Source organism: Curcuma longa, chromosome 3, assembly GCF_044706935.1.
Source record: "Curcuma longa cultivar G26 ecotype Majalengka, Jawa Barat chromosome 3, ITB_CL_G26_1.1, whole genome shotgun sequence".
Lineage (NCBI taxonomy): Eukaryota > Viridiplantae > Streptophyta > Magnoliopsida > Zingiberales > Zingiberaceae > Curcuma > Curcuma longa.
Window position 1 is genome coordinate 19,794,229 of NC_133863.1, and position 22,971 is coordinate 19,817,199.

Below are 22,971 nucleotides of genomic sequence, written 5' to 3' on the forward strand. Positions count from 1 at the left end.
CTGTGATAACCCCTATAGGGTCTTATTTATACAAACAAGTGCAGTTGGTCTTTAGATTTGAAGTTACCACTTATTTTACAGGATAACTGGTATACTTTAATGTTTTTTTTTTTGATCCCTTGAATGGGATACATGTGTGCTTGTTTTGTATGTTGCAAATCTTATGGAGATGAGTGAGTAATTAACACAGAACGTATCAATTATTTAATATGATTAATTCAATTAGTGATCACTTAGATTAAACCTATGCATAGTGGAACTCAATTGCGATTCTCAAATTAATATTTCTTCCAATAGTTCATGATTGTATCAAATTATTAGATGTGCCATAATATGACAAACAATATTCTAAGTCTTAAGGGCACGTCGTGATATGAGGATGATAAGAGGATTATATTGGATAATAGTTGTGCTACAATAAGGCTTTGTAGAAACCACAACTTCTAAATCAAGTCTTGTATACCTAAAACCAATAAAGAGTCATATGCATCAAAGAATTTAATCATTTAGGTAAACTGAAACTATGTCCTAGAGCTTAGGAAGAACAAGATTAAATATTAGTTATTTTGGTCAATTTAATTATGTTGATTAACTAAAATTTAGTTGAGATAAATTAAGTGTTAATTTATATAATTAAATAAAAAATACACAAATTGCAAATTAATGGTTAATTTGTGCTATAAATTTTAGAGATCAAATTTGAAATTAACTAAGAATTAATTAATGTAAATTTTATTTTCACTCAAATTAATTTTACAAAAATTATAGAAATTTAATAAATTAATTTTACAAATATTCTAGAAATTAATTTGGAGTGAAACATATTTTTAAAATATTTTTAAAAAAAGTTATAAAATTTTAAAAGATTTAGAAATTTTTTATAATTTTCTTAATCTAAATTAGTTGAATTTTAATTGGATAAGTGTCTAATTAGTCCCTTTTCTAATTAAAATAACTAATTAATTGTAAGTTGACCATGTTTCTTAATAAATTATATCCAATGGCTAGGATTAACTCTAAAAGGCTATAAATAAAAGGCTTAAGGTGAGATCAAAAGAGGTGAACGTCTAATTATGTAGGGTTGCAGTTTAATCTTCCTGTTGCCCAATACTGCCCCTAAAATTCAATCTCTGGAATCGCTATTTTCATTTTAGTAGGACTAAGTACGAGTCCATGCTGTTTGCATATATTTAGCATTACTTGGAGGTGTTGGGCGTGTTCTTCTTCATTGCTAGAGAAAATAAGGATGTCATCAGCATAGACGGCTATGAAATTCTCCGTCCCCTTGAAACAGTTATCCATCTTTCGCTGAAATATTGCAGGGGCATTTTTGAAACCAAATGGCATTACCAGCCATTCATATAATCCATCAGGGACCCAAAAAGCTGTCCATTCAATGGAGTCCGAATGCATAGCTACCTTTCTTGAGCCTTTCCATTTCCCCTTCACACCATGAAATATAATATTGCTGCTCCTTTAGTAACTTATATGGGAGGAATGGTGTCGGGACTGATGGTACCACGGGGACTTGCTTCTAGAAATAATATGGCCCGCAAAAATTGCAAACCGTAATTAAACAGCTTGGGCAATGAATTCTTGCTCTCTGAAGAGTTGCCCTCTTGCAGCAGGTAAGTACTTGGTTGGGGTGGAACTATGGGTTCATTGAGGTGCCAGTCATGTTGGCATTGCATTTGTTCCTCTGATACTCTTATCTGAGGTCGATAACCGCTCAACCTGTCCAAGCATGAAGGCAGTTTCATTAATGAAAGAGAGGGTTTGAATGGACTTTTATAATTCATCTCCTTCTTCTCCTTCTGAGATGCTAAAAATAGCATCGCTTTGATTTTCACCTTCCTGTACAGATAGAATTTCACAATCCTCTGGAAGGTCCAGTTGGGTATTCTCGTGCAAAGTGTCATTCCTGCCCGCATAAATAACACTTGCATTTCATGCTTCGAATCAAGTGTTTTCTTTTCTCAATCCTTGCATGTGTCTCGTGAGGCTTACCCTTATATGTTCTTGACTTTTGAATACCATATGTCTTGGAGCCCGTATTTTTGTAGTACCCTGGGATAGGGATCTGTCTGCAAAATGATAAATTCTTCAGGTTCCGCTTATAGGCTACATCTTTACACTCCTGCTCCAGGAATTTATAGGTGAATAGGATTCTTAGAAAAACACCAACTGTGAGACCGGAGTATCTTACATCAAATGCTGCTTTGATCCTATTTCTGAGATCATCAAGCATTTTGAGCCAAACCTCATCATATAATCTTCCAGTCTTTGCTGCCAACCTCATGTAGCCAAAACTCAGCATCAAGTATCTTAGGAATTTTTTTTTTTACTACAATATTGTCACCTATTATGCAAATTATGTAGGATCGATGGGTGCACTAGAGGGGGGGGGGGGGATGAATAGCAGGATTCGTTCGTTCTTTCTATCACAAAGACTAACAACGGAATTAGATCAATAGACAAGGACTCGCGGATTTTATTTGGTTCCTAACCCTCCATGATTAGTACGTCCAAGGTCTATATACGGGAGGCGTCCGTCCACTAGTGGTCTCCTTTCTGGATGTTTGTTCGGAGGCAGAGAAACCCGTCTTACAGTCCAAATAATAATAAAGCTAAATGCAAACAAATAAGACTTAAAAGAATAACCAAACAATCGTGTCGAAGCCGATTTGGAAGTCCTGAGCATCGCACACTCCTCCTAAAACTTCCCCAATTGCACGAGCCTGACTCTGTTCGTGTTCAGCAACACCACAGGATGATGAATGAGGCGTAGAATTGATATCTTCTAGTGCTCCACGCTGAGACCCCTTATATAGACCTTTCCGGGCGTCTGGATTCTTATTTGGATGCCTAGATCTGATCCGACCGATCCGATCTCTTCGGTATTATCGGGGGCAATTCTTCTTGATCCGGACGCTTGGACCATCCAGAGACGCTTGGATCGTACAGGCACTTGGAATAAGATCCGGGCGCCCGGATTCAATCAACTCAGGTTTGACCTGAGTTGACTTCGGACTTGATTTGGCTGCTTCTGTTTGCTTTGCTTATGCTTCCTCCATCTTGCTTCCAGCTCTTGGTCCCTGCAAGATCAACCTTCCAGCTCCTGATCCCTGCAAGATCAACATACAAACAAGCAACCTAAGTCTACCTGTAGTCTGTCTAATCTACTAGGCTTACCTAAGCCTTATACTGTAGGTTTAACCTACTAGCTTACCTGTGCCTAACTTCTAATTAAGACTAGTCACTTCCATAGGCAGACTTCCCACCTGCCAAACATCTTGTTTGGACTTTCCCTTGCCTAACCTCCAGTTAGAACTAGTCGATTTCATTGGTAGACTTCTCACATGCCAAACATATAGTTACCCTTGACCTGTTTGGACTTTTCCTTGTCCAATCTCTAGTCAAGACTTCTTTGCCCAATCCTCCAGATCAGGACTTCCTCTACCTAGCTTCTAACTAGGTCTTCCTTGTCCAATTTTCTAGATCAGAACTTTCTCCACCTAGCCTCTAGCTAGGATTTTCGCTGCTTAGCCTCCAACTAGGACTTTCCCTGCCTAGCCTCAACTAGGACTTCTCCTTGCCCGGTCTAATCGACTAGGACTTTTTGCTAGTCTTCTGATCAACTTTGACCTGACTAGACTTCACTCACATCCAAACATTAAGTCCTATTTGGATTAACCCTTGGTCAAACAGACCAGACTTAGGTGTATTGTCAAACATCGAAACTCTGGAAACAGACTAGTGCTCCTTGCACCAATAGATTCATCTTTCATTATTAATGCAAATGAAACCCATCCACACCTTTCATATCAACACAAATAAGTTTTTTGATTTGACCTTATAGTTTTTTGTTTATATAATTTTGAAAGGACAAGGAATGTACTAGTTGATACAAATATATATAATATGTTGGTACTTTCAATGTTGGTACCTACTAGGTCATTTGATATATTATAATGTGAAAATGTATACAAGCAACAAAAGTTAGTATAATTTCCAAGTATGCATATTATTCAAACCAAAAACTTTTGAATATTCAGCTTACCAAGGATGGAAAAGAAGATCATAAATCCAGCAGATATTTGCACAACTCTGCGACTGCCAATATTTGTCAAGGCCAGCAAACCAGCATTTTCACTGTGGAAGCGTTGCGGTTAAGAGTTTTCAAACATGATGTTTCTCTCAAGACCAAAAAAAAACATCAACTTTTTCAATCCTTATGAAAGCATATGACTTATGAGAAATAGTTCTTACACTGACACTGTTGAACCATTTGCTGTTCCAAAGAATCCATCCAACAAGATACCAATACCCTAAAACATTAATTTTGCAATTGAGATTTTCAGAAACTTAAACAATATGGGAAGAAAAGGTTCGAGAATTTGTTCAAGGAAACAGATTAAATCTCACCTGCCAGCCAATTCCTCGACTGAGAACTGAAGGAGGCACAGGAGTTGCACTTGCATACCTCGCTACAGCCATGAAAGTACCAGTAGACTGTGTATTGACAGACATGTTAGAATAAAACACCATCAAAGTCCATGTTAAGAAGTAATCCAAACCAAAAGAACCATGTTCCAACCTCTACAAGGCCAACCAAAGATGCTGCCATCATTGCAAAAGCTTCACCGGCATTAAAACTTGGAGCTCCCCATTGGAAAGGATATGGAACTCTTATCCTAAGAGTTGGAAAAAAATATAATTATAGACAACAAGGACACTGTTCTTCCTCATTGGCAGTATGGCTTGCCATCATTCTAGTAGTACAAAAATTTGGTAAGACAACCAATAGAGAAAAGCAATGAAGCTCACCATGGAGCACCACCAACAAGTCCAGAACGATCAGTGCGGCAATGCACTTGTGTCTTTGGTGGGTCATGCCTATATGCCCCACCAATTGTGAGAAGGTAGGCATAGAACCACACAATTAAAATTGAAAATATCACAGCGAATCTCTCAAATACAGGCAGCTTCCTATGATGCAATGCTTGAGGGACATACTGAGGATGTGTAAAATAATCAGCAATAATGTCTCTGTAACTAGTAAACAACTTTATAAATGAACAAATTTGTGAAAATAATTGAAATGGATGCCTGGGTATCATGTGCATTAATCATTTATTCTTTATGACTAGATTACTTACCTGTGAAACTATCACTAAAACAATGATGACTGGGAGCCCTACTTCAACACACTTTGCGACCTACATAGCCATCAAAATTCTCAGGTGTTTAGTGATAAGAAATTTAATGGAATGGCTCATCACAGTATTTCCCAATAAATAGTATTAATCATGGATTGGGTTATGCATCCAACAAAGAATAACTGAACAAGTACAAGAAGTATTGTACATGTACTATTGTAGAGATGTATGTTTTCTTGCTTTTATCTGTTAATAATGGATGGCCAGAACTGCTAACAATGTAAATACTATTTCAACTGAATCAAGGTTGGTATTGGACTACTAGAATTCTAGGCATCAGTTACTTCATAAAAAAGCAGATTGGTAGACTATATTCAATATCTTCAACAAAATATTTGCTATTTCCAACAAAAAAAAGGAAAAGAAAATCCTTACCCCAGGAAAACCAAGCTCATAGAGTCCAAACCCAGCAAGTGCTACCACAGGGGCTGCTGATAGTGGACTTAGAAATCTGCATATGATAAATAAGAACAGAGTTCAGAAGTTTGAATTAAATCCAAAATAAACAGAGGAATATGATAAGCCGATGACCTTGTTATATTACGCCAAAGTCCACTAAAACCAACAACAATTTGTAGTGTTGAAGCCACAATTAATGCACCTTGGGTTCCACGCATGATATGCAAGAATTTCTTCATGGGAAAAACATTCAATTGTTAAGTGCTAGAAGAATGATTATAATACGGCAATCTAAATTTAGTTTAATCAACAACCTCATGAGGATCCACTATATTGTTGTAACGCCTTGCCAAAATGATAGATATGGTGGGAAGCACAAATGAATATGACCCTCCAATTACAGCTGGCAAGCAAGTTCCAAAGCAGCTTTGAAGAAGTGTGTTAATACCAGCCACAAACAACAATGTCTGGATTACCCTTGCTTTCTCATCCTAAAACAGTAAAATGAGAGAAAAGACCTCTTACAGTACAAAATCACAGAGGATTAACTGCAAATTGATCCCTGAGAATTGTTTCGATTTGAATACAAATCATGAGCCACAACAATTTGGGTTGACAATATAAATCTAATCTGGTCATCAAACTCTATGCAAGATTATATCACAAGTAATATCCTTATCTGTTAAGTTACTTTAATCACATCAACTAAACTTTGTTCATGCTCTCTCTAGCTCTTGTAGCTTCATCTCCAATAGATTCGACTTGTCTAGTTATAGAATTTACAGATTGTCTTACTGTAAGTTCATATCATCTTAGCTTATTTTGCTCCCACTGTATCATCTATTACAGTGTACCTGATTGTAGTATTTTTTTTATATATTTTGTAGTAATCATGCATACTCATCTTAGCATTTTCCTCTTTGCTACACCAACTTTTCAATGTGTATTTTATCATTTTCTGGCCAATAAAATATAACTGGCCATACCACAGTTATATAACTCTACATTTGCCCTGGAGGCGCTGAATGATAAAACAAGACTTTAACTACTTCCTCAAATTGTATAAAAGCTTCTCTCCAGCTTACAGCTTTCTCTTTATCTTTGTAATGATATTTTTTATCAATATCTCATCATTGAATAATATATTGAAGAAATATATAAGTATAAGAACTTTTTCCCATTCATCATTAATTCTCAGTTTTTAATTGAATTCAAGAAGGTACAGAATTAGAGATGCAGAACCTTCAACAAATACTATAAATTGAACCCAGATTTCTTTAATTTGAATAAAGACTCTTTTTGAGCCAAAGTTCTCACATTTCCTCCTCCCATTTGAGGAACAAGTGCAGTGGGGATGATAACAGTGGTTCCAAGCATAACCAGGTAGTGCTGGAATCCAAGAAGAACAGCCTCAGCTGCATCAAATACATAACTAAGATCTGGTTAGCACTCTGCAGTAGATCGGTGTTAAAGAAAAGGAGAACAGATAATCTGCCAGAATTCCACATGAGGAAATGATAAAGCATTTTTTACAGGAATAAAAACTACTATTTATGGTAAATTGTAATCTTTGTAATCTTCAAAAAGAAAAAAGAAAGAAAAGACTCAACCACGATATGTTGTTGGAATCTCTCTCAATTAATAAGATTAGTTCATCATTCAGTTTTGATCGGCCAGCTTGTCAATAAGTTGACTCCTTGAGCCAGTGGTAATCAGTATAGCCACAAGGACCTTGTCCTTTTAAATTTTCGACGCACCCTTTGATTTCAACATACCCCTTTAGGTGTTAGATATGTTACGAATATGGAATCGTAACATCAAATAGTTACAGACAACTATATATATAGATAACAGAACCCTAATATGTATATGGGCCTGGGCCTTAACACCCCCCTTCAAACTCAAGGTGGAAGTGGAGGGTCTGAAACATTGAGTTTGAGTAAATGAAGTCGATGTTGCTCTCGAGTTTGTGCTTTAGTGAAAAAATCTGCCACTTGTAGTTCTGAGGACACATATTGAAGAGCAATTGTTTTCTGATGACAATGAGACCGAGTAAAGAAAGCATCAACACCAATATGCTTTGTAAGTTCATGCTTCACAGGATCATTAGCAATCTGTATGGCTCCAGTATTGTCACACAGAAGAGGCGTAGGAGCATCACAAGAAATACCAAAATCTGCTAATAACCATCGAAGCCATACTATCTCTGAAGTGGTAGTGGCAAGTGCTCGAAGTTCTGCTTCTGTACTAGAACGAGATACAGCCACCTGCTTTTTGGACTTCCATGCAAGAGGAGAAGAACCAAGAAAAATGCAATAACCTGTGACAGAACGACGATCTGTTGGGTCACTTGCCCAGGTGGAGTCTGAGTAAGCATGAAGCTGAAGTGGACTATCACGAGCAAAGAACAAACACTGAGAAGATGTCCCCCTTAAGTAGCGTAGTACACGAAGCAAATGTCCAAAATGAATGGAAGTAGGAGCACTCACAAACTGACTCAGAATATGAACTGCATGAGCAATATCAGGTCTGGTAACAGTGAGATAGACAAGGCTGCCTACAATACGCCGATATCGAGACGGATCCTCAAGAGGTGTACCATCAGTAAAACGAAGTTGTAAATGAAGATCCATAGGTGTCGCAGCTGTTCGACTGTCTGTAATGCCAGAACTATGAATAAGATCTTGTATGTATTTGGACTGAGAAAGGTAGTAGCCATCTGCCGAATGTAACACCTGTACGATCAAGAGCAGCAAGCTCCTCAGACATAGCAAGTTGCCATTCCGGAATATTAGAAGCTTCTTGGTAAGTGGATGGCTCGACACTCACACATGTAAAACCATACTTGGCAGCGGGACCAATAGTAGCACGATCTCTTAAATTATATCTTGGACCAACCTGTAACTCATCAGGAACAATATGAGACTCATCAATATCATTAGAAACATCAACAGCAGGTACATCAGGACTGGCCGTGGTGGTAGAACCAGATGGAGACACTGTGAGATTTGTGGGACGACGATGGAATACACGTGTGATAGGTGGTTTAGGATGAAATGGAGGTGGTACAGGAGGAGATGTAGTCCCCTGTGAAGGTGGAGAGATGGAAATAGAAGGAGCAGGAATAGGGGTAATATGATGAGAAGGCGTAGTGACATCATCAGAGGATGAGATAGGAGGTAGACACAGGAACGATGTGGATTCTGTGGGAGAATATGAGGACCGGGTAGAGGGGTTATAAAAGAAAGAACGATCCTCAACAAAGGTCACATCGCGAGAGATACGTATGCGACGAGAAAAAGGATCATAACACCGATAACCTTTATGTTCAGGACTATATCCTAGAAAAACACATTCAACAGATTGTGCAGTCAACTTAGTTCGCTCATGAGGTGCAAGCAAAACATAACAAGTAGATCCAAAAACTCGGAGATGATCATAACTGGGAGAAGTACCAAAAAGAACTTCACCAGGACATTTTCCAGACAGTTTGGATGAGGGTTGTCTATTTATGAGATAGACAGCAGTAGAAACAGCTTCTCCCCAAAAATGAGAAGGCACAAAAGATGAAATCAAAAGTGTGCGGGCAGTCTCTATAATATGACGATGTTTGCGTTCAGCAACACCATTCTGAGCATGAGCGCCAGGACAAGAGAGCTGAGCAAGAGTGCCCTCAGATGACAAAAATTGACGAAAAACATCAGACAAATACTCTCCCCCAGAGTCAGAGCGAAAAACTCTAATAGGAGTAGAAAATTGTGTGTGAACCATGCGGACAAAAGACTGATAAATAGAACACAACTGAGAGCGATGTTTCATAAAATAAACCCATGTATATCGAGAATGATCATCAATAAAAATGACATAATATTTGTGACCACCCTTTGTAGGAAAAGGTGCAGGACCCCATACATCAGAATGAATAAGATCAAAATGTCTAGCAGAATGAGAAATACTAGATGAATATGGTAGTTGTATTTGTTTTCCAAGTTTGCAACCCTTACAATGAAAATCAGACTCAATAGTTGTATGACCTAAACAACCTTTATTTATTAATGTGGACAGTCGAGACCCACAAAGATGACCAAGACGATGATGCCACTGGGCGAAGGAAGAACAAACAGAACCCGATGTAGCGGATGACACACGAGCAGAAGCTTCAATGGAAGAAGGGAGACGCAAAGTATCTAAGATGTAAAGGCTAGGAACACCTTTACGGCGACGGCCAGTCCCAATCACTTTCCCGCTTCGACGGTCCTGAATAAAACAAGATGAGTCATCAAATCCAACAAAACAATTTTGGTCGGTAACTTGACCAACCGAAAGAAGATTCATGGATAACTGAGGTACTAAAGAAACATTTGGTACAGAAAAATAAGGATTGCAAAGTGAACCCTGGTGAGTGATATGACAAGATGTACCATCAGCTGTCCGAATAGAAGCTTCATCAGTGACCGGCTTGCAAGCGACCAACTGGGACGGATCAGATGTCACATGAAAAGAAGCCCCTGAATCAAGTACCCAAGACGACGAAGGAGCAGTAACAGGTGAAGCAGCAGCAATAGACACTGAACCTCCAGGAGTGGAACCAGTACCACGACTACGAGCACCACGGGCAGTACCACGGGCAGCACGACGTGCACGATAATCAACCAACTTCTCTGGATGAATAGAAAAACAATTCTCTGGAAGATGACCAGTCTTGCCACAATGCTTACAGGGCTCTGAAGAGAAGCTTTTTGGTACACTGATCCTTTGAGAAGCTGCCAACACACTATGAGAGACAAATGCAGAAGAAGACATAGACTTGAGACGTGTTTCTTCTGCAAGTAAATCAGACAATGCCTGTGCCATAGTGAGATCAGAAGAATTGTGAAGTAATCGTGTACGAATAGAATCATATTCAGCTCGAACTCCCATAACAAATCTGTAAGTGAAAAACTTTTCAATAAACTTGTGTGTTGGGCAAGGAACAGTTGTACACTCTGGTATCATGGAAATCAGTGATCCCGTCAAACGATCAAAAGCAGAGTAGTACTCATCAATGGACATATCATTCTGCATAATTTCATGAGTTTGCTGCATGAGAGTATGTAAAAGAGCACCACTATCCTGAACATAGCGTTTCTTCAAGTTGTTCCATATGTCCTTAGCTGTTTTGAACTTAGAAAGACTCATAATCATGGATTGTTTAGTACTATTGACCATGGCAGCCATCACTTTTCCATCATTAATATGCCATTCTGTTATTGCAGCAGCATTACTACCATCATTCTTAAGCACAGGTGGAGATTCATTTAAATGAAAAAGTAAACCATAACCCCTTAATGCAGTCTCTACACAGAAAGCCCACTCTGGATAATTCTGACCATCTAAGGTGATATTAATAATAATTGCATTTACATTTATTGAGGACATGTTGTAAAATGCGCGTGATTATTACCAAAATAATAGGAAGAACCTGGCAGAAGTTTCCCTGATCGGTCAGTCCAAGATGGAAGGCTAGATCTTGTGGAGTTTCTCAGCCTTGACGAGGGGGGCTACTGAAATTTGCACTTTTCCTGAATTCCTGAAATCTGAGATCAATTCCTCTATAGGTGCCTTAGAGAGTTCCCAAGATAGTGGCTTGACAGAGTGCCAGTGGTATCGTCCTTCTAGCCTTGAACAGCTCTATAAACTTTTGAATTCCAATGAATTCACAGAACTCTCAGTTGTCAAAAGGGAAGCCCTAATATGTATACCGTGAGCAGCAAGGACCAGCTAGAAGGTTTCTGCAGGCAAGGACAACAAGAAGCTCCTCACCGTCACCGTGAGCAACAAGGAAAACGCGTCCAACCCTGTCCGGCTGTTGAATGAGTCCAAGATGACAAGCCCTGGCCGTCGAATCCCCTGCCTTCAAGGAGACGATGAAGGAGTACAGGGAGGAAGCCGGCGGAAAAAAATCTGCTCCAACAGATCGAGCAGAGAGGCGTCGGGTTGCAGCCGAGGCACAGCGAGACGATCAGGAGCGGCACGCCGTGCAGCACGCCGTGGACGCGGACGAGCCACCAGAAGCCGTGGGCGGCGGCGAGGCGGAAAAGGGTCCGCCGAAGGAGACGAAGGGCGCGTCGCGCTGGAAAAAAAAAAGAGAAGACGGGGCGGCGGCGGCGGCACGCGCTGCTAAGAGAGAAAACGCTCCCCCTTCGTCAGCTTCAAGTAGGAGCAGGGAAACCGGAGGGAAACCACTCCCTCTCCTCGCTTCGTCCTCCTCTGTTTCTCTTCCTGCGGGAGTCGCTCGAAGGGAGAAGACACGGCGAGTAACGAGGAGAGGAGGATGAGGCTCGAGGACGTGCTGCGGCGAGACTGCTGTTGCAGCGGAGACGGGGCGCGCGTGGACGACGCCGAAGAACGGGACGGGAGAAAGAAAGGACAGCGGCGGTAGGTTAGGCGGATAACCCTAATCCCAATCGGCTCGCTCTGATACCATGTTACGAATATGGAATCGTAACATCAAATAGTTACAGACAACTATATATATAGATAACAGAACCCTAATATGTATATGGGCCTGGGCCTTAACAAGATATACCCCTTTTGGTGGAGTTGTCACCGAATTAATCTTGTCAATCACTGACTTATCATGAGTTGTCAAATCACCCATTTAGATATGGACACACCCTTTAAGATAGAGAAAGGTCAAGGTGAGGATATGAAAACTCTTTGCTTCTTTTTAAGATGATATTGTCCTACCTAAGTGTTTATAATTGATCAACAATCACCTCCAAAGGTATAAGGACCTTCGGCTCGAAATAAGAACACTTTCAAATTTTAAGTCCTAACAAAATTTTAGGTGAAAATTTTAGAATGAAGAATTTCTTTTATAAAGGAGAAAAGACACAAAAGTTATGTCAAACTCAAGATTTTTTATAAATAAATTCAATTATTAATAAAGTTAAAGGAAATACACAATACTTGAGAGTACTATTCTGGCTCCATAAGCATTTAGATTGGCTAGACAGACAGGCCGTATGCTATTCTAATTATATTTCATGCATAGCAATCTCTGATTGGTTAATTTTGTTGCATACTCTTTGGGACAACACGAACAAGAGGGGGCATTGAGATACCACATCAGTGTACAAGCTCTTTAAGGTGCGTTAGGACATTCAAGTGGCTTTGTGCTATTATTTTTTCCATGTAATACAATTTGACACATTTTTTACACAAAAATGTGTCGTCGTGTGCTAGAAAACATAGGCAACAACTACGCTCTGCATGCCTCCAATTTGCATGCGCATAGGATCCGAGATTTGGATTAGTATCTCAACATTGGTTGACACAAAATTCTAGCATCTTTTCATGTTGCCTTTAATTGTGTGCCAATGAGAAAGGCTTAATTAATTAATTCTCAACCTAATTTCGAGAATTTATCCTAGATTCTTAACCAATTTCACATCTTGTAATGATCAACAGTGACTAGATGCTTGGAGGATGAAAGTCCCTGTCACGACCCAAAGGCTTACATCCTTATATAAAGGATAGCCTCCTTACTCGGATAATATCCATCACTGCATCAAAAATCATAGGTAATACCCCTAAGGGTGCACTAGCTGTAACAACAAACATGAATACTTAATAATTTATTTAATAATATGGAAAATTGTTAACACAATGTTCAATTCAAAATAATGACTCTGTTATACTCATAACATGACTAACAAAACCTAGACTTATTCTGACAAAAAATAAATACATCAAGGTACTAAAATACCAAACCGCATAAAGTAACAACCGATGCAATAAACATAAAAGGAAAATAAATTGAATGGACTCTAATAGAAATCATCTCCAATACTATTGTTGAGCATCTCTGAGCAAGACAATCCCGTGATACTGATAAAGCTTGTGAAGATAGTTTTTAAGAGCTCAAGCAAAGACTAGTTACTGCTCCAATCCTAATCATTCCTGCAAGGGAAGACAGATTTGTTCTCTACACAAATGTGTTCAACCAAGAGTTAAGGGAAGTTTTAATGCAACGTGGTCGAGTGGTGGCTTATGACTCCAGATAGTTGAAAGACCACAAGCAGAACTATTCAGTACACGACTTAGAGCTAGCAACCATTATTTTTGCTCTTAAATGTAGAGTCATTATCTGTATGTTGTTACATTTGAAATTTTTGATCATAAGAGTCTTAATCTACATCATAGAAGATGGATGGAATTCTCGAAAGATTATGACCGCACTATAAATTACCATTCTAGCAAGGCAAATATTATAGCAGATGCATTGAGCCAAAATTCTAGAGGAGTGTTAGCCCATTGCAAAGTAGAAGTCAAAAACTTAATCCATGAATTTTTGTAATTAGATTTAGTTAAGGTAAGTCATACACAAAAAGGCATCTTAATCACTCTTATCGCACAATCCCCACTTGTTGAGCAGATCAAGGAGTGTCAGCTATAGGATGAGTATCTCCAGTCGATTGTTGCATACTTGAGACACGGTCCCAAACTAGATTTCTATATAGACTGTGTGCTGGAATCGCTTATGGTTAAGGAATAGCTCTTACGAGAAGCTCATCGATCCTGATTTGTAGTACATCCTGACACGACTAGAATGTATAGGGGACCTTAAGAAAGTCTACTAGTGGCAAAATATGAAAAGAAATAAGGCCAAGTTCGTGCCTCATTGTTTAGTCTATCAACAAATTAAGATAGAAGAGCATAGGCTTGTAAGACTCTTACAAAAGGATCATATCCCTAAGTGGAAATGAGAACACATCACCATGAATTTTGTTGTTGGACGACTGAGATCCAAGAAGCATCATGATGCGATTTGAGTAGTTGTGGACCAATTGATTAAATTGGCATACATTTTATCCATTCATTAGACCGGTGGACTAAGCTGCTTAGCTGAGCTTTATGATTGAGAGATTGTGAGATTACATGGAATTTCATTGAATTAGGATCCTCATTTCATGTTTAAATTTTAGCAAAACCTACAAAAGATTTAGGGCACGCAGTTACATTTCAGCTTTCCACCCCCAAATGTGGTCAATCGCATATTAGAAGATCTCTTGCGAGCTTAGAGGACCACTTATATTTGGTAGAGTTTGTTGATGCAATCGAACTCTAGGATTTTGATGTTTGTGTGACAATATGTTTAATGGAGATTGGTTAGGGTTGACCTAGTTAGGTGAGAAGTCTAGTTAGGTCGATGTTGACTAGATGACTAGCAAAGAGAAGTCCAAGTAGGTCAAGAGTGACTAGATATTTGACAAAATGAAAAGACCAGACAAGTCAAGGATAATATTAAATAGCATATATGATTTTTGGGAAAAGGATTAGGATTATGGCAAAACACACAGTGGGGAAGGAGGAGAAGAAATAAGGTTGTAGATTTTAAATTGTAGTTTTGCAAAAAAAAGTCCAAAAAGTTTTAAAAATTACAACTACATCCTTAAACAATTTTAAATAATATAAGAGTCTCGATAGGTCAAGGTAGGTTGATTAGGTACTTGGCAAATGAGAAGACCCGAACACAACGCCTCTTAGTATAGAATATCTAGAGGCAAAGCTTCTTGTAAAGAATGAAACCCTGGAGGTGAGGCTGCCTAGTAGGCAACTCCTAGTTGCAAGAGTCGAATGAAATTGTGATTTAAGTTCTATGTAGAACTTAACTTTGGCAAAGACTCATCCTTTGAATTGGTTCTAATCAATGATTTGACTAAATGATGAATTTAATCAATTAATATGTGAACCGAGAAGGGAGTCAACTCAAACTAATTCAATTTGTGAATATAATATTTTTGTAAAATGTTGAGTGGATAGAAATGAAATTAGTCAACTAGGAAATCATTGATCTAAAAAAAGAAGATTGTGACCATCAGATGACTTACATGATATGATAATAGTTTAGTCAACTAATGTATTCTTTGTTGTGCAAAAGGCTAACAATGCTAACTTTAGTTGACTTATTAAAGTAAGAGTCAATTGTTTTCGTGTAAAATAGCTATTTTCAGACCCAAGTGAAGCTAAGTTAAAGGCTATAAATATGGAACCAAGAAGACCTCATAAAGATTACTGAAAATACTCAAACTCATCATTTTGAAACTCTCTTTGCTTTAATTTATAGTTTTATTTTTATTATTAAGCTAAAGTTTTCTACTTTAAAGTTCATACTTGCCTAATTGACTTTCTTCTTGTGCTTACTATTTTAATCCTTTTAAGAAGAATTGGAAGAGGTTTTTTGCCTCTGAAAGGATCTAACAATAAGAATGTATAGTGGTGTTCGTGGAATGACTCACTGACGAGTTATATATCATAGAGTAGGAACCAAAACATAAAATTGAGTTGTTGGCATTGCTTAGATTCTTAATTGTTGTTTTTTTTTAAAATTTCCGCTATGTAAATAACATTGACATATTAATCACTAGTTCCATCCTACGTATCCTTCATATTAAAATGTCATGGTAATATTTTCTTAAGGATCACTGCCCATATTTAGCATGTCATCAACACATATAATATTACATACCCCTCATGCGTGCTCTTTATGTAGACATGCTAGTCACACTTGTTAATGTGAAATTCATTTGACAATATTACGTTGTCAAATTTTTCGTGCCTATTTTTTGATACTTGTTTAAGCCGGTACAAAGAATTAAAAAGTTTACACACTTCAATCTCTTGGTCTCTTGTCCTAAAACCATGAACTCACTCTTCAAGTTGTTCTATTTAAATTTTCTCTTGATTTCTCCAATCAAGAAGGTTGTTTTAATGTTTATTTGGTGTATTTCAAGATCATGTATGTTGCAATGGTGATCAACACTCGAATTGACAAAATCCTCATCATAGACGATCCCAATGGCTTATTTCTTAGCAATATACCTATCAATTCCCAAGTATGATTTTGTATATGGATTCTATCTCGCAATTTAAAGTCTCCTTATAGAACAAAGCTTTTGAACTTGATAGTGCCACTTTGACTCTCTTAGGTTCATTTTCAACATATAGGTTAAAAAATTTAGTGTGTCTTGGTTCTCATCCGCTTAATGATTACCAAGCGTAAGTAAATTCTTTTATTAGAGCTTACCTCTTTCTCTTTCTCTTATTTATGAAGAGAGATCGCTTCAAACAATTCCGCATTCTTCAACTCAATAATTGTTTATGCGTGCACGTTTATTATTTATAATTTTTGAGCCAAAAAATAATATGCACTACTTGTATATCTAATCAATATGTAGTGGACTATTTTAGGCCCAATTTTAATTTATTTGGGTTTAGGTACTTCTACCTTACCGAAACATCCCTAATCTTTTATGTATTTGTAGGAAGATTTTTGACATTTTCATAACTCATAGGGAGTTTCATCCCTATATTAGAGGGGCACTTGCTTATAATCTTGTTCCCTAAGAGGATAACTTCCCCCACTAATTTTGAGGCAATCTCAAACTTATTAATATATCATTCGTCATCTGTTTAAGTGTGAGATTCTATGTTCCACAACACTATTGGATTGAGATGAGTAGAATGTAGTCATTTGGTGAATGATACGCATCTCGAAGCAAAATTCCTCAAACAATGCACTATATTCTCCTCGATCACTACATATTCTTGATGATTTTGTTGATCTAATTTTCAACTTCACTCTTGTAGTAGTGTTTAAACATTTCAAGGGCTTAATCCTTACTGCTTGGCAACTACACATAATAGTATCTCATACAATCATTGACAAAGGTGATGAAGGCTTATTTCCACCTCTTGTTTACACGAACTTATTTCACAAGGGTTTTATTCAATTGAATATCCATCTCTTTAGGTATTCTTACCCTACGAAATCCTTATTCTTTGTAAGACAACCTTGTCGGTCTTAAACACTAGCGTGATATCTCTCTTAACTAGCAGCAATCCCAATATCATGTTCTTTCAAATATTAGGAACGTGCAAGACATAAACCAGCATTATGAATGCTTATTTCCACCTCTTGTTTACATGAACTTATTTTACAAGGGTTTTATTCAATTGAATATCCATCTCTTTAGGTATTCTTTCACTACGAAATCTTTATTCTTTGTAAGACGACCTTGTCGGCCTTAAACACTCGCGTGATATCTCTCTTAACTAGCAGCAATCCCAATATCACATTCTTTCAAATATTAGGAACGTGCAAGACATCAACCAGCATTATGAAGGCTTATTTCCACCTCTTGTTTACACGAACTTATTTTACAAGGGTTTTATTCAATTGAATATCCATCTCTTTAGGTATTCTTTCACCACAAAATATTTATTCTTTGTAAGACGACCTTGTCGGCCTTAAACACTAGTGTGATATCTCTCTTAACTAGCAGCAATCCTAATATCACGTTCTTTCAAATATTAGGAAGGTGCAAGACATCAACAAGCATTAGCTCTATTCCCAAGCACATATTGAGTATGATCCTTCCTAATCCTACGATCTTAGATTTAGATGAGTTGTCCATGTAAAACTCGTTTAGAGATCAGAATGTAGAATGTAGAGTGTAGAGGAAGAGAACATCTCTTTATTGGCACATATATGTCATTTGTAATGTTGATCCACCAATCTCCGGGTATCAACCATATTGGTTTCGAGAACCACCGCAATGAGCATGCGATCTAACACTTGTGGTAAGCGAGTTTGTCTTGGTAAGGTGCACCTAACCTTATCCTTTTGCTTTTTGAGATTTAATTTCTGCTTCTTTGAGAGGCAATCCTTGATTGTATAGTTAGGTTTTTCACAATAGAAGTTCCCATGGCCTTTTGTTTTAGGCCATTGTAAGGGTTCCTTTTCTTCTTGTTGGTTCCTAGTTCGTCCAAATGGGCACAAGCTTCCATTGGAAGTCTTTTGTTGCCCTTCTTTATAGATACATTGTAATCTCCTTTATTTGGATTGATTGAGTCCTCTAAACCTATCTCTTTGCTTTTTGCTTGAGATAGTTCAGCTTTAAGTTACCATCCTCCTGTGCTTTGTGTTTTTTGTTTAACGACCCCCACAAAGCCTTTGTCATCATGGTTGCACTATACACATAGTATAGTTCGTTGTCCAACCTTTTAAGCATCCAATTATTGCATAGAAAATATCTTTTTCTATGTGATCAACTTTACCTTCTCTTGAGGTTAATCTTTGAATGCCTTGGATGCATCTTTCAATGGTAACCTAGCCAAGTACATATTTTTTAAGGAAAAAGTTTTTTATTGCCATTGTATGAAGTCAATTCTAGAGAATTTCTCTCCAACAAAAGTGAGACTCACAATCATTATATTTGTAGATATTGTCTTGAAAGTTTTGTTGAAATTTATCTCAATTAATGAGATATGTTCAAGAGGTTCTTACAAGTCAATCATTTCATCAATTAGTTGATGGCTCAAACTAATGGGCCACTAATAAGGTGACGAGGATCACAACCCTTTATACGTTGTTTACTCCGAGGTGCAGATTGAAGAAGGAAAAGAATCCAAGGTGGAAAAGAATCCCTAGGGAAAAGGTAAGGAATAGGAAAGGAAAAAAGGAAAGGGGTGGGAAAGAAAAAAAAATAAAATCAAGAGACTCTGGTGAGGTCGCAGATGCATGCGAGACCGCTTGTGAGGTTCCATCTGATTTTGAGCGGACAAAAAAAATGTCTAAAAATTGATCTGCGGATGAATTTTCTAATCCATCCACTCATTATTTTACAATGGGTAAATAGAGGAAAGGATATGCAATCCATCCTTTCTCTCATCCATGCCTTCAAAGAACAACGTATTAAATCTTAACACGCTCCTTCGGTTGTCAAGACACCTCTTTTGTGGTAGATGTACCCTTTCAATAGTGTTATCACTAATTTAATCTTGTTAGTCACTAACTTAATATCATTAGTCAATGAATTACCCCTTTGGATGTCGATAAACACCCTTTTGAGTAAGAGAGAGTAGGGTCGAGTTGAGGTTATGAAACCCTTTCTTTTTTAACACAATATTGCCCCACCCAAGGTCACTAGTTGAGAATTGAGTAAGTTACCCAAATCTTTGATGTTCCTTTTATAGGAGTGGTTTCCTGTATGGAGTGAAAAGACACAAATTCAAGAAGTTTGCCCTTTTCTAAATAAATTTTATTAATGTATTAATAAAATTAAACGAAATACATAGTACTCAAGAGTATTGTTCTAGTTATGCAGGTGTTCGAATTTGTTGAACAAATGAATCGTATCCAATGTTATATTTCATGTGTGACTATCTCGGATCCGTTAATTTTATTGTATCTTGTTCGAGAAAACATGAATGAGTGTGAGCACCAAAATGCCATATCAGTGTTGGCGCTGTAGTCAAAGCTTTTTTAGATACAGTTTCTTGGTGCAATGGTATGTCGTTTTGATGTTTAGACAAAGCTTAAATTAGGGAGATAATTGTTGATGTCATATATGTGTGTCAAGTGTTCAAGTGCAAGAAATTTAACATGTGTTGTAGGTGCAATTAATGAAAGTTCAAGTAGGTCAACAAAGATCGGATCTTGGCATGAGGAAAAACCAAATAAGTCAGACACAAACACAAACACTTATCAAAATTAAATCCTAGAAAGTCAAGGAGACCAAATATTAAGGCATGAAAGTCTAGTATGTCAGGGAGATCGAATGCTAGGAACAATGAAGTCTAGGAGGCAAGATGCTTCTAGGCATTGAAGTCCCAGAAGTAAAGAGCTTCTTGGCATGACAAAGACTCAAAGGTTTAGAGAGCCTCTCAGGATGAAAGTAAACTCTATGAGGAAGAGTTTAAGTATACATCTACACTAGGAAGAGATTGAACTTAGGTGTGAACTTAGCATTAGAAATGATTAGAGTTAGAGAAGTATATTTTGGTTTCAAGCAATTGACTTAACCAACTGCTAAGCCATTAATCGGCTTAGTCGACTAGCAAAGCCATCAATCGACTGAACTGACGAATCAATCAACAATATGAAGAATTAGTCAATTGATGCTCAAAGGTAACAAGCTGAAAAGCTTACATAGACGATCAAGATTTAGAGCTAAGTAGTCGATGGATAATGTTAACTAATTGATAACTGTTAGTTGTCAAATCAACTAACCAGTCGATTTATGACGAACAAGCAATTGACTTATCAACAAGAAAGACAAGGTGATTTTGAAGACAGAATTCAAATTTGAAGCTATGGGTTTATGACAGCTTGGGAAGACATAGGGGAGAACCTGTAGACTCATTCTTGTGTTCAATACTCTTGTTCTCCTATTGTGCTCTCATTTGTAATCTCTTGCACTCAAATTCTACATCTTGTAAAGAGATATTATAAGAGGTTTCTCCACTTCGATTGTTGGTTAAGAAGAAGAAAAATAGTGGTGCATTCGAGGAGTGATCCATCAAAAGGACTATAGGCTTTGGAATAGGTCTAGGGACTATTGAACCACATTAAAACACCCGTGTCTAAATCGGTTTGCTTTCATTGTTTTAGTTTATGTTGTGTACAAGCCTTGTAGGAACAAGAAGGAACTACGAACAAGGCTTATTCAACCCCCCTAGCCTCTCCAGGCAATCCAACACAATTAGCATGTTGCGATCTTCAAGGTGCATTAGGAAAGCCATATTTATATGGTTCTTTGCTATTGTTGTTTCCTTGCAAGACAACCCAATGTGCTTTTTGTGTCGACGCAAAACATGCATCCTGGTGACAAAAATGCAGGTGACCACAGCATTTTGCATGCCTCCAAATCCACATGCATACAACATTTGAGATCTAGACTAGCACTACAACATTGGTTGACATAGAATTCTAGCATTTTTTATGTTGCCTTGGATTGTGTGGCACTAAGAAAGGCTTAATTAATTAATTCTTAATTCCCATCGCTCCAATTGGAGCCTAATTTCAGAAATTTACCCAAATTCTCAGCCAATTTCACATCCTCTAATAGTCTCACAAGAATTACCACTTACACTTAATCGAGTTGGTGTTTAGGTATTGCGTCTATGGACCTTGCTTATTCAGTAAATTCAGGATCAACCCTTATAATTTGAATAATCTTATACAATAATTTTTTATTCAGTTTAGAAATCATCCATATCTTTATTCAATCAATTAGTTATAAAAATCAATTCAACACAACAAAAAAACATGAAAAGGGAGAGAAGAGATCATCCTGCCAAAATCCACACGAGGAAACAATAAAGCACTTTTACAGTAATAAAAACTTGGAAAATTGTGTACTGTAAAAAAAAATCAACCACGATAAAAGCATACACAGAATTAAATCTGATTTTTTTTATTATTATTATTATTTTGAGAAACTGGTAAAAAATTTAAGCAAGGGAAGAAATTATTATTGCAAGAAAATGTGCAACATCATTAATTGCATTTATGATAGATTGGAGGAAGATGCCGTGAATCAGGGGATTCAGAGAAGCCGAATCTTAAAAAGAGGAACTGGGAACAGCTATCACAATAAAGCACAATACAATTAGAAAAATCAGCTGTAAAAACAAGTATCCTAAATGGTAAAAAGATGGTGGCGAATGCTCAGAAATTATTCGATGAGAAGAAGAAAGAAACGAAGCAATGCATGGCTAGAAACAAAGAAATATGGAAGAAAAAAAGCGAAGAACTTACGCCAAGGCGGTGGGCTATTGATGCAGTAGGCAACACTCAACTGGTCCTTCACTGGATGCGGCACTAGCTCATCCTGCTTCGGCGCCGGCGCTGCTCCAGACATCTCATCTACCGCCTTGAAACAACCACTTCAAGAACCCTAAAAACCTCACTCAATTGATGCACACTAACCGCACACCACTCAAAGACCGACCTCTTCCCAAGCACTCGTAGCTGAACCTCCAGTCTTCAAGGATCTAAACGTCAAAATCTGATCTTTCACAGAATTCCCAGCCTCCAAGAGCAACAGTCAAAACGGCAGTCGAAGATCACAAGAAAGAGATGCAGCAGCTCGCCCTCATCGTCATACACCCACCACTAGAACAAAAGAGTGAATGGGAGTCAAGATCTGCGTCTTGAATGGCTTAAAGTTTAGGCAAAGGCACCACAATGGCTTCTTCGCCGCGCTCTAGGACTAGGAAGATTGAAGAATCTTGCGCAAGCTTCAGCTTTTATTAATATTTTTTACCTCATTGTTTATGTTTTAAAATCGTTAGATGGCTCGGGACTTGTTTGCTACCAAGCTGGCCACCGTCACTGTAGCAGCAAGAGGCGGTCCGCTCACTCCACTGCATGACTCCATCTCCAAGAAGATAAATAATGAATGGTGAATGCCTAAACGAGAGTAGTTATGATTTTTAAAAGGATCGAAAAATAAAGAATAAAGATAACTACAAAGGGAAAGGGAAGGGAATTAGAAGGGAAGGAAAAGGAGTAAAATCATAT

At 37.7% G+C, this 22,971-nt stretch overlaps 1 protein-coding gene across 1 annotated transcript; it reads right to left on the reverse strand.

Moving 5' to 3' along the window:
• Positions 1 to 4,060: 4,060 nt before the first annotated feature.
• On the reverse strand, positions 4,061 to 22,628 carry LOC141822813 (nucleobase-ascorbate transporter 6-like; the record flags this gene model as incomplete). Its single annotated transcript, XM_074710134.1, is given in 11 exon segments — positions 4,061 to 4,152; positions 4,270 to 4,328; positions 4,426 to 4,512; positions 4,598 to 4,694; positions 4,828 to 5,015; positions 5,160 to 5,219; positions 5,595 to 5,670; positions 5,751 to 5,851; positions 5,933 to 6,109; positions 6,936 to 7,033; positions 22,207 to 22,628. Coding segments are annotated over 11 exon segments (1,138 nt in total), but the record flags the coding sequence as incomplete, so codon positions are not given.
• Positions 22,629 to 22,971: the final 343 nt, after the last annotated feature.